We start from the raw sequence: 13479 nt of genomic DNA, 5'->3' as shown, positions 1-13479 counted from the left end.
AGAAGAAAGAAGTTTAAGAAGGAAGGGAAGTTTCAAAATAGTAAAACTTCCATTGACCCGAGCAATGAAACATGACTGTACACATAGGTTAAAAACACAATTGTTGGAGGAGGGGTGGGGAAGGGCTAGAAAAGGGTTTAAACCTAAATTAGCTAATTATCTACACTGAGAAAATTCAGAACTCATGTAACTGTTTAGAGCAATACATATGCTGTAATATAGTCTAGTCTTTTAACTATAATTTCAAAGCCATTTTAGTAGGAAATATTGTAAATTCATTTTCTTATGAAGTTTACCATCATAAATCAAGACTTGGGCTGTTTTCTCCAACTGTTCATTTCATGAATTGGAAGTAAATCTACTGCAAGTCAACCTTAAATCATCTTTAATATATGAAAAGCCCTAGAGTTTTTTTAAATCTCCAAGGAAGTATTATCATCTTTAAAATGTACAACTCTAAAAGCAGTTACATTACTTTTGGTATAAAGTAGCTTATGCAAGGATTAATTCTCCAAAACCCTTTCGCAACCTTAGATATGTCAGCAGGAGTTCATGAGTCCTTCCTGCTGAGATTTTACATTAGGACAAAGAAGGTTTCCATCTGTCATTCAGCAAGATTACTAAACCATTATTGTTACATTTTAATAATTTTGAGGGTTTGTTTTTTTAATGCTAAAAATGGGGCCATTTTCCCTCTAAAGCCATACTTTAAAATTTAGGAAACTTCTAAATTTAGGGGAAAAGTATAACTATAAAATCCAAATATTTAAACCCAATTAACTAAATTCAGCTTCCTGGTAAATCGATCTATCCTTGGAACGGTGAAAAGGATCAAAATTTGTCACCAAACCTCCACATTCCATTCATTGCATATTTATTTGCTATCCTATTTGGTGATGTAGAAAATAAATTTGGCCTTTGCCCTTGAGATCTAGGACCATGCTAAGGCAGGCTTCAAGGGCATGAAGCATACTGGATGAATTCACAGACCATGTGGCTGTGTTCATGTAAAAATTTCAAAGCATTTTTCAAAGATTTAATACCAACTAATAGAAATAAGCTACCAGAAATGCAGGGATGCTTAACCAGAGATAAGTGATTAACATGACAATAAGGGTCAGACGTCTCAACTCCGCTTTCATTACTCCTAACCAAAGACCACATCTGCTTAAGCAACACTGTTAGAAGCATATCTCTTTCAGCAAACATGAAATCAATTGGACAATTTAAACAAATATCGTTCAAACATAATGGACTCTTGTTGAAAACTAACCTCTCATTACCTTTACAGTGAGATAAGATTGCACTCCTCTGTGTCAGAACGGCGCTTATATTATTCAGTGTCTAAATGAGATAAAATAATTTAAATGAGATAAAGTCAATCACTTATGTTCTACTTTTTAATGCCCCCTCTATTGGCAATTATACTTTAAAGTTTATCCTCTTCAGAGGATCTGACAACCTCCACAGAGGTGGCTGGGCAAAGCAGGAGTTTATTTGGGTGGAACGATGTTGCTCTTTATGCCAAGATCCTTGCAGATGTAATTATTTCACAGGACACTGGGCAACAACTGACTGGTTTAGCATCCTACTCAAGGAGAAATGCCAATCCCGGCTCTAAAATGAACACATATTCAGTTACTTTTAAACATTTTTCCGCTCAGCAAATGTAACAGGCCTTCCATCCAGCTGTACATGAAGGTTTAATTCTGTGTCGGATAAAACTTATCTTTGGACAGCGTCTGTGCGATTGTGCTGGGCGATGTTTAGTAAGACCTTGAAAATAGTAGGGGAAGAGAATTTAATGGTTTAAATCAAACTGGTTTAAAGCCACCCTAGACTTTCTATGGAGTGGGATCTGACGGCAAAGACTTAAATTTTCTGTAATTTAAGAAAGAAGTATTAAAAATTAGAAGTCCACTTCCTTTGGAAAAAAAACCCAACACATATCTTTGATGCGGAAGTAGAGGAAACATTAGGTCTAATCTGGCTAAAAGGTCCTTACCTTTTATTCATTCATTCACACATTCATTCCAATCTATACTTACTGAATGCTGATTAAATGCTGGGGATTTTTAAATTATTTATTTATTTGGCTGCGCCGGGTCTTAGCTGCGGCCCACAGGATCTTCCTTGCCACATGCGGGATCTAGTTCCCTCACCAGGGATCGAACCCAGCATGGAGTCTTAACCACTGGACCACAAGGGAAGTCCCTAAATGCTGGGATTTATTAACAGATGTTTAAATAAGATGGGATCCTTGACCATCATGAGTTACATACAGCCCAGGGGTAAATTAGGAAAGACAATCATGGATTCAAATAAATGTAATAAAGAGTAGTGGATCGCTCTCTTTTTTAAATGCTTGTACTGTGTAAATAAAACGTCCGAGGGCTCACCGCTGGGGTGAAACATATCTCTGTAAAATTTGGATCATGATATCCACTTTGCAGGACTGTAATAATGAAGCAGGTTAGTCTCATTCACATGCCAGATTATTCCTCATCTTTGTACTCCCATGACCTTTAGCACAGGGATTTGCATCTTTTAACTCAATAAGTATCTACTGAAATGAGTTGACATGGGCCTAAATCTACTCTAGATGGTTTTGCATTTAGCGGATTCTAACTACAATGTTTCTCCTTACCTTTCTGATGCTGTATAAGGCTTTCAAGAAAGAAGATGTGGTATATATACATGATGGAGTATTACTCAGCCATAAAAAAGAATGAAATAATGCCATTTGCAGCAACATGGATGGACCTAGAGATGATCATACTAAGTGAAGTAAGCCAGGGAAAGACAAACATCATATGATACTGCTTATATGTGGAATCTAAAAAAAAAAAAAAAAAAGATACAAATGAGCTTATTTACAAAACAAAAATAGAATCACAGACATGGAAAACAAATTTACAGTTACAAAAGGGAAAAGGGAGGGGAGGGATAAATTAGGAGTCTGAGATTAGCAGATACACACTACTATATATAAAATAGATAAACAAGGTCCTACTGTATAGCACAGGGAACTATACTCAATATCTTGTAATAGCCTATAAGGGAAAAGACCTGAAAAATAAGTTACACATATGTGTGTGTGTGTGTGTGTGTGTGTGTGTGTGTGTGTGTGTGTGTGAGAGAGAGAGAGAGAGAGAGAGAGAATCACTTTGCTGTACACCTGAAACTAACAGAACATTGTAACTCAACTGTACTTCAATTTTAAAAACTAAATAAATAAAAAATGAGGAAACCTGGAGGGTAGCAGACTCGGGAATTTTCAAACTCACGCCATCTACTTTAGAGATCCTATATGGGCTTGGAATAGTACCAATAATCACTTATTGCCTATAAATCAGCTCCTTTTAACACACGAGGAATCTAAGAGCTGAGACCAGATCCCAGGCATCCTGACTCAACCTCTACAATTATTGCATGGCCTCCTCCGTGAAAGTTTTTATGTGTGCATTTAACATGACATTCTAAGACAGCTATTTTCCTTGAAGTCTTGATATGTCTGTCAGTTTCCTCAAGGGGATCCTACCTAGCTAGATTTTAATTGCTTTGAATTGTGGCCTCAGCTATAGTAGTCTTAGCTGAGGTTTTAATGGCCAAGATTTAAGTAAATTTAACAGATACACCAGTGGGTGTTCCAATTACATACAGCATTAAGGGCTTTATGTGAGGCTTAAAAAATATTTACTATTAAAAATAAAATAAAAGTCCACGTGCTGTGCAATTAACCAGCAGGGAAGATTTCAGCGTCCTGGAAAAGTTTCATATAAAAAGGAAGCTAGAAAAATGAAAAGTCAGATTCAACACACTCCAAAGGAAGCTTGGGATTTGGGGGGACTCTGCTCTGAGACAGGTAAAATGCTTTGTATTTCTAGCACTGTTTGTAGACTGCATGCTATTGTCTGTCTATAGGGCACTTTATAAGAGCTAGGGTTGGGGTTTCCCTGGTGGCGCAGTGGTTGAGAGTCCGCCTGGCGATGCAGGGGACACGGGTTCGTGCCCCAGTCCGGGAGGATCCCACATGCCGCGGAGCAGCTGGGCCCGTGAGCCATGGCAGCTAAGGCCACCTGGTGTCTAAAGAAACCTTGGCCTTCCTGATCCTTGTCACCTCCAGCCACAGAGATCCAGACTTTGGGGACTCGAAGCAGCTCATCAACCAATATTTGATTTTGTCTTTGGCCCCTTCCCCACCAGTGAAAATTCCTTTGTGAGAATTCCACATGTAATTCAATAATTCAAGGCTGCCTTGGCCACGGAGGCAGCTGGTGTGGAACCCCGTGCTTTGAAAAGCGTGGACTCCTCTCTCACACTCACAGATGGTCCAGCCAGCGGCAATGTGTGGAAGACTAGAGGACAGATGCTCGGCAAAATGTAATCAGCACCATAGGGTAGCCATTTAATGTCAAGCAACTTATATTAGCCAGAGACTCCTAGTAGGAGCCCCTTTTCGGAGCAGATGGCCCGATTCTCTTTATCTCAGGACTGAAAACCAACCACGGGGCGGGACTGGGGAATATGAAGACAAAAAGTGAATTTGATAAAGGAGGAATCCTGAGGTTTGGATAACCAAATAAATAATACACATTAAAATAGTTTAGTTCTAAAAAAAAAAGGTTTAGTTCTAAAAAGCACTCAACATGTGAGTTTAAAGGAGTGATTTTGTCCCCAGTGGCTAGGAAACTCAAGGCAAGCAAGTACCTGCATGTGAAAACCACAGATGACTCCCACTTCCGTCTTCTGCCGCGTTAGTGACACCAGTGTTAGGCTTTTCACCAAAGGAGTCTTGGCTCAACGCAGTCTAAGTCTATTTTTATGGTCGCATTGATGTTCCTTAGAATGGAGCCGAGTCCAAAACTTCTAGCTGGACTTATTCTGCTGACTCTCTGTGTGGTGGGCTGCTCCAGCCAGCACTGGTCCTATGGGTTGCGCCCCGGAGGAAAGAGAAATGCTGAAAACGTGCTTGATTCTTTGCAAGAGGTAAGTTTCTCTCAGCTTCAAAATGAGACATGGCTTACGTGATGCAACTGAACGATGCCAACATCCTGCATGCGTCCAACAGTGCTACCGGTTCTTGGCTCCAACCTAGGTATTCCGGGGGTGATAAGGCACTTCCAAAGTCAAGTCCCATTCCTGCTTTCAATTCAGACAGGGACTAATGGGACAAAGAGCAGGAATAATCCTCAGACCAATAAGCAAGCGCAAAGGGGTGTGTCGTACTCTGAGGATATAGATTTGCCAAAGGAATTAGAAACAAGTGGACGGAGCCAAGGTCTCTAGTACAAGATGATTCTTTGGGATTTGGAAAGAAAATCTTAGAATTCTGCCTATTTTTTTTTTTGTAATTTCATGTTTTAAAAATATCTGTGATATTAGGTCAGCAGTACATTTTTATAACATAAATAAGTATCCTTATCAAGGGTGCATGCTCTACAATTTTTTTTTTTAAGATGTAATTTTATTTATTTTTGGCTGGGTTGGGTCTTCGTTGCTGCGTGTGGGCTTTCTCTAGTGGCAGCGAGTGGTCGTTGCGGTACGTGGGCTTCCCGTTGTGGTGGCTTTTCTTGTTGAGGAGCACTTGCTCTAGGTGCGCGGGCTTCAGTAGTTGTGGCACATGGGCTCAGTAGTTGTGGCGCACGGGCTTAGTTGCTCCACGACATGTGGAATCTTCCCGGACCAGGGCTCGAACCCGTGTCCCCTGCATTGGCAGGTGGATTCTCAACCACTGTGCCACCAGGGAAGTCCCTCCAATTTCTTTTTAATGATATGGGCACTCAAGCAAAGAAGTTGGAGGTCCCTAGAGGAGAGGAGTTAGCAAGCTCAAGAAGACAAAATACATTCTGGAAAATATGCTGGACTTGATTCCGTAGAAATTAGTTTTCAGTGCTAGTACCAGAACTGACACAGGTACTTGGGTTTTTTAATCTATAAAATGTGACTTCTTGGGGCCATGCGAGGATCACATGAGCGAAGCCATATATTTTGGCTGCTTAATCCAAAAAGATGTTAGTGGATAAATGAAAGACAGTTGTTATTGTTTTTTAAGTTAATGGGAAACGAACCAGGCCCTAAGGGATGAATGATTCAGGGCTGGACACTCAATATAGAGCTGAGAATGGGAAACATAGCTAGAGAAACTTAAAACCATTTAGTTTTCACTGAAAAGAAATATCTCATTTTGGAGAAATAATAAAGATAATTTAGTACGAAACAAAGAAGCCCAGAATCTGACATTCCCTCTCCACAGACTATATGTGAAGCAACTCTCTTCTAACTAGGACATATTTAGTAAAAACTTGAAAATAAGATCAACCTTCGTCATAACTATAAGCTCTTGCATTTTTTTGTATACCATCCCATCACGAGGCTTGAAGGGCTTCATTCTCATCAACTGTAGGGAGAAAAATAGCCTCTCTCATTATGGCCCATTTCCTCCAGAACTGCACACCGATCTGTAGAAGTGTCTGACAGCATTTCTATGATCGTTTCAAGTCTCCATCCCAAGTCTCAGCATTCTCAGTCCCACAACCCCCTTGACTTCACTTCCCACACACAGCTTTTGGTGGAAATGGAAAATACCATTTCACGTCTGTATCTCCATCTCCAAGAATCACATTCTTGTTTTTGCAGATAGCCAAAGAGGTTGATCAACCAGCAGGACCTCAGCGCTTTGAGTGCACCGTACACCAGCGCCGTTCTCCACTCAGGGACCTGAAAGGAGCTCTGGTGAGTTACAGGGTTAATAACGAGATGGATGGGCCCTGGGCACCAGCACTTTGGTCATCCACTTAGGACAACCATCTCTAGCTACTGCAGGGCTTACCTTCCTGACCGCCTGAATTCCTCCTGTATTGGGCCCTTGCCATTCCATAACACCCCTTTTCAGTGGTTAGACAGTAATAATGATTGGAACACTTTCTCTTTTTTTCTTAAATTGAAATCTCTTTGGGACCTTTATCTATTAATCTCAGCTCTAGCCTACGGGATGACTGACAAAACAAGTTTCTTCCCACTGCTACATGTCAGTTCTTCAAGTATGTTCATCAAACTCTCTAGACTATTCTTCTCTAGACTAATCCACACCTCTCCACTGGATTCTTCAACAGTTCTTGGTATAACACGGTTCTCCCTGGGAAATGTAGAAATCGAAAATGGTGCTCTAATTAATTTTCTTTCTCTTTGGAATAAAAACTCCCAAACTAGTAAATTTATAATTCAGAGCCACAGATTTGACTTCCAGTTTTCTGACTGGACAATACTAATTTTCCAAATTCCCACCCAAGATGGAACTCTACTAACCCAATGTAGGTTTTTGATTTTAAAAAATGTATAAAGAGAACTGAATATAGAAATTGAAACCTGAATTCAATTCTGATGTTCTCTGAGCTCCATGGTCCACTTATTTACAGCAGTTAGAAGGCATTACAGTTAATTTTCAGCTATGCCCAGGAGCAGAAAAAGCCTGAATACGTCATATATGAAGATGAACAATAGTTTTTATTTTCTCCATTGACTTCAATTTCTACACCCATAGGACAGAGAAAAAGTGGACAGACATATTTATTTCCTTTCTTTCTCTAATCCTGTTTACCTCACGATAAAACTAATAGCAAGCAATGAAATTATCCAAACATGACATTAGAAAGACAGAATTGAGGCAAAGACTGGATTCATAACAGATAGATGGGGACTTCCCTGGTGGTCCAGTGGTAAAGAATCTGACTTCCAATGCAGGGGACGTGGGTTCAATCCCTGGTTGGGGAACTAAGATCCCACATGCCTCAGGGCAACTAAGCCCGCGTGTCACAACTATTGAGCTCGCTAGCCTCAACTAGAGCCCGTGTGCTGCAAACTACAGAGCCCACGTGCTCTGGAGCCTGCGCATCACAACTAGAGAGAGAAAACCCGCACACCACAACTAGAAGCCCACGCGCTGCAACAGAGATCCCATATGCCGCAACTAAGACCCGACTCAGCCATTAAAAAAAAAAAACACAGACAAAAGGATCAGACCTTTTTTCACCTCTGTCCTCACATCCTACCTTTAAACTATTAATGTAGATATTATGCTTATTAAACGACTTATAAAGACATGATCTAGCTCTCTAGCATTTTCTAGTGTGCAAAAACAAATGGATCTATTCTTTCTATATCGATATTTCAGAAATTAAAATGTTCAAACATAATGAAACTCAGCTCAGAAAAGCAACATTGATACATTTGCTACTCACATATTTTTCAGGAAAGTCTGATCGAAGAGGAAACTAGGCAGAAGATGTAAATCCACTGGACCAGAAAAATTGACAACACAAGTGTAATTCTGACTTTGAAATCTGTGACCCATTCAATATCTGTAAATTGTGTGAATTTCAGAAATTCTTCTGCCAGGTTGCACATGATGAAGTACTGTGTTGGGAATAAAGTGGCATAAATATGAAGTCTTTCTTTAACTCAGAACTCTGGTCGGGGTGGGACATTGTAAGCCCCCAAAGGGGGTCCCCCAAGTGTGTCGACAGGGGGCAGAGGACAGGAGAGATAACACAAAGGGACCGTTATTGTTGACTAAAGGAATCTCATGGCTCACTTCCACCACCACCAACCTGCACCCTGAACCCACAGGACAATTGGTCCCTGGCCAATACTGAGTCAATCCGGTTTTCTATGGGGTGGTAGCTTTCTCTTTGACCATACCCTACAGAAGGAAGATAGGGCCATGGCCAAAGCTTCCCCCCCAGATTGTCTCTAATCTCTTTGAAAGTCAACCGGAACCTGAGACAGGCCTTGGGGAAAGGAGGCCTCGTCCAATGCTCCTTCCTGCTCCGCGTGGTCCCTCCAAGGTCATCAGAGCCAGTGGTGCACACTGAGGTTTGGACCAAGGCCTAAAAGTAATAGCATTCACCTGTCTGAGCTTTTTGGTATTTCTCTTAAGAAACATATGGATTGTAGTCAGCTGAAGACAGGATTCAGGCGTTCCTGTTTCCTCTGGTCAAACAGCATGGCCACCGCTCATTCTCCAGCATGGGCTAGACAGATGCATAAATATTTTCACTAACGCTTGTATCGGCCTTGGAAAGTAGATATTGTCTTCCCTTTAAAATGAGGAAACCAGAGCTCCGAGAGTTTACGAGACCCACCTGGTTCTGCTGGGTTCCAAGGTCAAGTGCTCCTGTATTGCACTATGATGACAGCCAATGAGCTTGGACTTGGAAGCCCAGTTATTTGGTTACTGGGGCTCATATGTCAACTTAGTTTTCCTGGTGAGCATTTCTCCATGAGGTCCCAGACACTATGACACTAGCTTTCTCATTTATTCTCATAATTCCCCAGTGGCTATGAGGCCATTTGAAAAACCCAAATCTCAGATAACTTGCCTGATGTCACAGCAACAAATTGTGCCTCTATTTGCATGGCAAAGGTCTAAGCCTTTTTTCTTCTTTTAATCAGACAGATGGAGCCTCCTTCCACCCCTTCAAAAAAGGGCAGGACTTGTGCTAAGGAATTGGAACAGGGGTCAGAAACATTCCACAGGAGAGAAAACCCTTACTTTTTAAAGCATATACTTACTACCATCCAACAGTAGATTTCCCAAGTATCTCCTATTGAGGAATCTCTAAAACTGAATCAAAGAACTACCTCAATTTCATTTTAATAAAATTAAGCGGTGATGTGGTTTACAATCTACCTTATGTTTCTTTATGGAACAAAAGGCAAACCTGCATTATTTCATTAATCAATACTTACAAGGCAGAATAAGGGGCTTAAAGTTGCCACTCAGGAACTATTTCTGTGTTTATAAAAACAATCTTTGCGTTAGTTAACACATTACAAGAGGAAGGCCACACACCCATTTATTTAATACATCCTGTTGGGAACATCAGCTTTCCTTCACCAGAGCGTGTCTTTGGGACAATTTCTTCGGAGGTAGCTGTGGGCCTCTCTGACTGGGATGTAAAGATGATACTCATTCAGCTCCCCGATGCTGAGGTTAGAGGCTTGGGATGATCATGTTGAGTATTTGATTCTCAAATGGCTCAAGTGACTAAGGGGAAGGAGAGAAAATGACCACTTTATTAAAATTATAAACACTTTCCTGAATCTGAATAACCTCTAAGTAGTCCGAAACATTTCCAAATAAAAAAAGGGGAAACATAGCTTCAAAAAAAGTCTGCAGCCTTTCAAAATAAAGGATGGGGAAACATACCAAATGATACATTTTAATGAGATGAGTTCTCAAACACAGATGGCTTTAAATGATCAAGTAACAGAAAGAACGGCTTGAAGATAGACCATTTTTAGCAAAAGTTTTAGAAGTTGTAGTATCCTCAAGGTGACTGGAAAAAAAGCTAAGAATCACTGCACAAGATAACAGCACGTACACATCTTGACAGCGGAAGATGCTCTAAGGTAGTATTTCTCAATAGGGACACAAGATTCAAAAAGAGTCCCCAGGTTTATTGACTCAGAGTCTCTCTCTGGGGTCCTAGCCATTTGCATTTTTAATAAGCATTCTGGTGATTCTTATGTACACAGACAGTGCAGCATCATTGCTCTGAAAGGCAATAAATTGCACATGTTTTAAAGTACTAGGACACGTTCTTTAAAATAAAAAAAAAATCTATGCATCAACCCAGGACTTAAGACAGTGGTGTTATTCTAACCGGAGTGAGGCTGCCCCCTCTTTCCAATCTGACTCACCACCAGCAGGGAGTTTAAGAAAAGCACCTTGAACACTGATTTGCTAAAGCTGTTATTTCCTCTAAGGCAATGGTTCTCAACCTTGGCCTGACATTGGGATAACATGGAGAGATTGAAAAGAAATACTAATGCCTGGGTCCCACTCCCTTCCCTCGGAAATTCTGATCTAATTGGTCTGGGATGTGGCCTCTTCCCGGGTCCAACCTACTTTGTTGAACTTGGTTTGAGAATCCGTTCCCATCCTTTCAATGTAAGTTATTTGATATACCTTTTAACCTCTTTATTTCCCTTTAACTCTGCCTAATTATCCGTGGTGAATGAGTGAAGAAATAGGACTTATTTTATACTTATTTAATACTAATCGTATTAAATAAATTGTTGTAAACTGTCAGCTCAGATGCCAAGGGATGAACGGGGTGTGGGTGGAGGTAAAGTAAAAACCAAATCGTTTGCGGTTTTTATTGCTTCCAGGCAAAGATGACTCTATGATCCCACAGAACAAGTTTAAATAAATAGGACCAGTAATGAAATGAGACCAGAAGAGATGGTGGGTGTGATGTGTCAATGAGGAAAAGTCCAGGAATGAGTTCAATTAATATAAGGGTAATAATCAACTAAATACACAATAAACTTTAAAATACAGTTTCATTTTTAATTTAAAAAATAAATAACAGCAAATGTGAACAAAATTCTTCTACTTCAACGCACGTCTTCTTAACCGTTCATGTTTGAAATCCGACTGGTTTACAACATCAAGGCAACTGAGCTTTTGACAAAGTTTGGGTGAACAACTCACACAATTTCACTACTGGATGAATCTGGGCAGCACATAAAGGAGACGAGCCTTGGCCAGACTGCAGGAGTCAGCCTGAAGTCATCAACTTGAAAGGAAAACCTTTTCCTTTTGTAGATTAGAACTGATGGTTCCATTCTCAACCCACCCAAAGAGCAACTTACCTTTTCCAATTTCATTTCACAATCCCACTTAGTCATGGAGTATGGACCTAAAAGCCTTTGAAGAGAAACTTAGGTTTCTTCTGATTCTCTTTTTCATTCACTTGGAATAAAAGCTAGGGCTAAAAGGATTCTAAAAATCATGTAACCTTAGATATATATGATTTCATGAGGAAACTGAGGTCCAGGGACTGACTACAAATTGACCTGCCGAAAGGTACACCCTTCACGGTCTTGTTTTGTGTTGATGGTGGGGTTTTCCTCCCCTTTTCATTATAGCTGAGAAGTGAGAGGAAGGGAAGTACATATTGAAGGGCCTTCTAAATACCTTTTATAAAATGACAGCATGACACGAGGAAATTTCTGTGGGGCTGGGAGTAGCCTGTGGATCTGAGAGGCGGTGACATGGGTAGACACTACTGTAAAAGTGCATCCACCTATACACTAAGATTTGTGCCCTTAACTGTATGGAAGTTATGTCTTAATTTTGTTTGGCTGTGCCATGTGGCTTGCGGGATCTTAGTTCCCTGATCAGGGATCGAACCTGTGCCCCCTGCAGTGGAAGTGCGGAGTCTTAACCACTGGTCCACCAGGGAAGTCCCAGTTATGTCTTAATTTTAAAACAAGAAATCACCCCACGATCTGGGGGCAAGCAGAGGGGCGGGACCCTTGAAGCTTGGGAAGAGTTAGCCATGAGAGATTGTTACCTCAGATCCTGCTTTATCGCTGGTTTTTGTCTTAGGGATCTGAGGGTGGCAGTTGTTTTTAAGGGGTCTGACAGGGGAAAATGACTGTAATTCTGGAATCGAGGCATGAAGGTGGAGGAGGGGGAGGGAACCCATGGCCCAGCAGCCCGATTTAGGGTTTCCCTTTCCTCTAACCCCACTCTCTTGCCAATCCAACGGCACACCGCAGTCCTTATATCCCGGGGCTGTTCCCTTAGAACACACTGGATCGCCACAGCCTGGGGGTCTAGGAAGGTGCCTGGCATTCAGTAAGAGCTTAATATATGTTGAACGAAAACAATTCTTGAAAAAAAAAAATCTCAAAGCAAGACAAGTCACCAGGACAGAGAGGAAAAAAAAGGATTAAAAAAAAAAATCCCATAAACCAACATCCACAAAAGTTGTGACAATTTGGGGGTTACTTCAATACTTCACAGGTCTTATCAAGGAATATAAAGACCAGTTGTTTCTTTTTTTATGTCCTGCCCCTCATCTCTCCTACATTTAAGGTAATCCTAAGGCATTTCTTTGCAGTTTTTCTCTTTGACTTCAGGACAGACATTCCTTAGGATCTTTTGTCAAATATAACTCTCTGACCTAATAGTTTCCCAAGGAGATGAACTGTCCAGTGTCCCCTGTGACCTACTATTCACAACATTACCTGGAATCCTTTGTACTCAGGCAGGAGAGATCTAGGATTTCCATGGATGTGGAAAGGGAATCCTATGGGAAAATGTTACGTTAAAAAAGGGAAGATATTTGGGCACCGGTGTATCCAGTGTCCCCAGCCTCTGCCCAAAGACCAGGCTCACAACTCATCCCTACAGCTCGGAAGGGACAGGCTTCAGGTTTGTTTCTTCTGTGACCTAGTTTACGTCCTTCTGTTTTAACGGCAGCCTGGAAAGCAGGGTGAAGCCCACGAATCCCCTCCAGCCAGTCTGCCCAGCAACTTCTCAGAAGCTGCTCCAGGCACCATGTCAGCCCTGCAGACATTGTCCCTTCCTGCTCTTTTCTTACCACTTAAAATCCCCTCCAGGTCTTTTTTTTTTTTTTTTTTTTGGCCGAGCTGCACCGCATGTGGGATCTTAGTTCCCCG

The 13479-nt window shown here is 41.1% G+C and overlaps 2 protein-coding genes and 1 long non-coding RNA gene across 7 annotated transcripts in view; 1 reads left to right on the top strand and 2 right to left on the bottom strand.

Moving 5' to 3' along the window:
• Positions 1-4716: 4716 nt before the first annotated feature.
• Positions 4717-6621, bottom strand: LOC132523879 (uncharacterized). The gene is made up of 3 exons (XR_009541682.1): positions 6589-6621; positions 5028-5164; positions 4717-4928 (listed from the first exon to the last, which is right to left on the bottom strand). It is a non-coding gene; the product is annotated as an uncharacterized LOC132523879 (long non-coding RNA).
• On the top strand, positions 4733-8345 carry GNRH1 (gonadotropin releasing hormone 1). Its single transcript, XM_060155710.1, has 3 exons — positions 4733-4989; positions 6640-6735; positions 8252-8345. Exons 1-3 carry the CDS (start codon positions 4825-4827, stop codon positions 8288-8290), a joined length of 300 nt encoding a protein of 99 aa, XP_060011693.1. The 5' UTR covers positions 4733-4824; the 3' UTR covers positions 8291-8345.
• A 1371-nt stretch (positions 8346-9716) lies between these two features.
• The window catches only part of LOC132523872 (dedicator of cytokinesis protein 5-like), a 112745-nt gene continuing 108982 nt past the window's right edge, over positions 9717-13479 (bottom strand). For 2 of the 5 annotated variants that reach the window (XM_060155690.1, XM_060155689.1), the window contains 2 exons: positions 13045-13106; positions 11333-11937 (listed from right to left, as the gene is read on the bottom strand). In XM_060155690.1, the coding sequence (XP_060011673.1) occupies positions 11799-11937; positions 13045-13106 (201 nt within the window). In that variant the 3' untranslated portion in view covers positions 11333-11798. Of the gene's footprint in view, positions 10049-11332; positions 11938-13044; positions 13107-13479 lie in introns of those variants that run through there. The other 3 variants (XR_009541680.1, XM_060155687.1, XR_009541681.1) reach the window with 3 other exon arrangements.

Source organism: Lagenorhynchus albirostris, chromosome 7, assembly GCF_949774975.1.
Source record: "Lagenorhynchus albirostris chromosome 7, mLagAlb1.1, whole genome shotgun sequence".
NCBI lineage: Eukaryota > Metazoa > Chordata > Mammalia > Artiodactyla > Delphinidae > Lagenorhynchus > Lagenorhynchus albirostris.
This window is presented reverse-complemented; position numbering and strand designations above follow the sequence as displayed.

Coding starts and splice junctions, on each gene's coding strand:
- GNRH1 (XM_060155710.1), top strand. CDS start 4,825: ATGGTCGCATTGATGTTCCTTAGAATGGAGCCGAGTCCAAAACTTCTA. Junction 4,990..6,639: donor TGCTTGATTCTTTGCAAGAG/GTAAGTTTCTCT, acceptor TTGTTTTTGCAG/ATAGCCAAAGAGGTTGATCA. Junction 6,736..8,251: donor GGGACCTGAAAGGAGCTCTG/GTGAGTTACAGG, acceptor CATATTTTTCAG/GAAAGTCTGATCGAAGAGGA.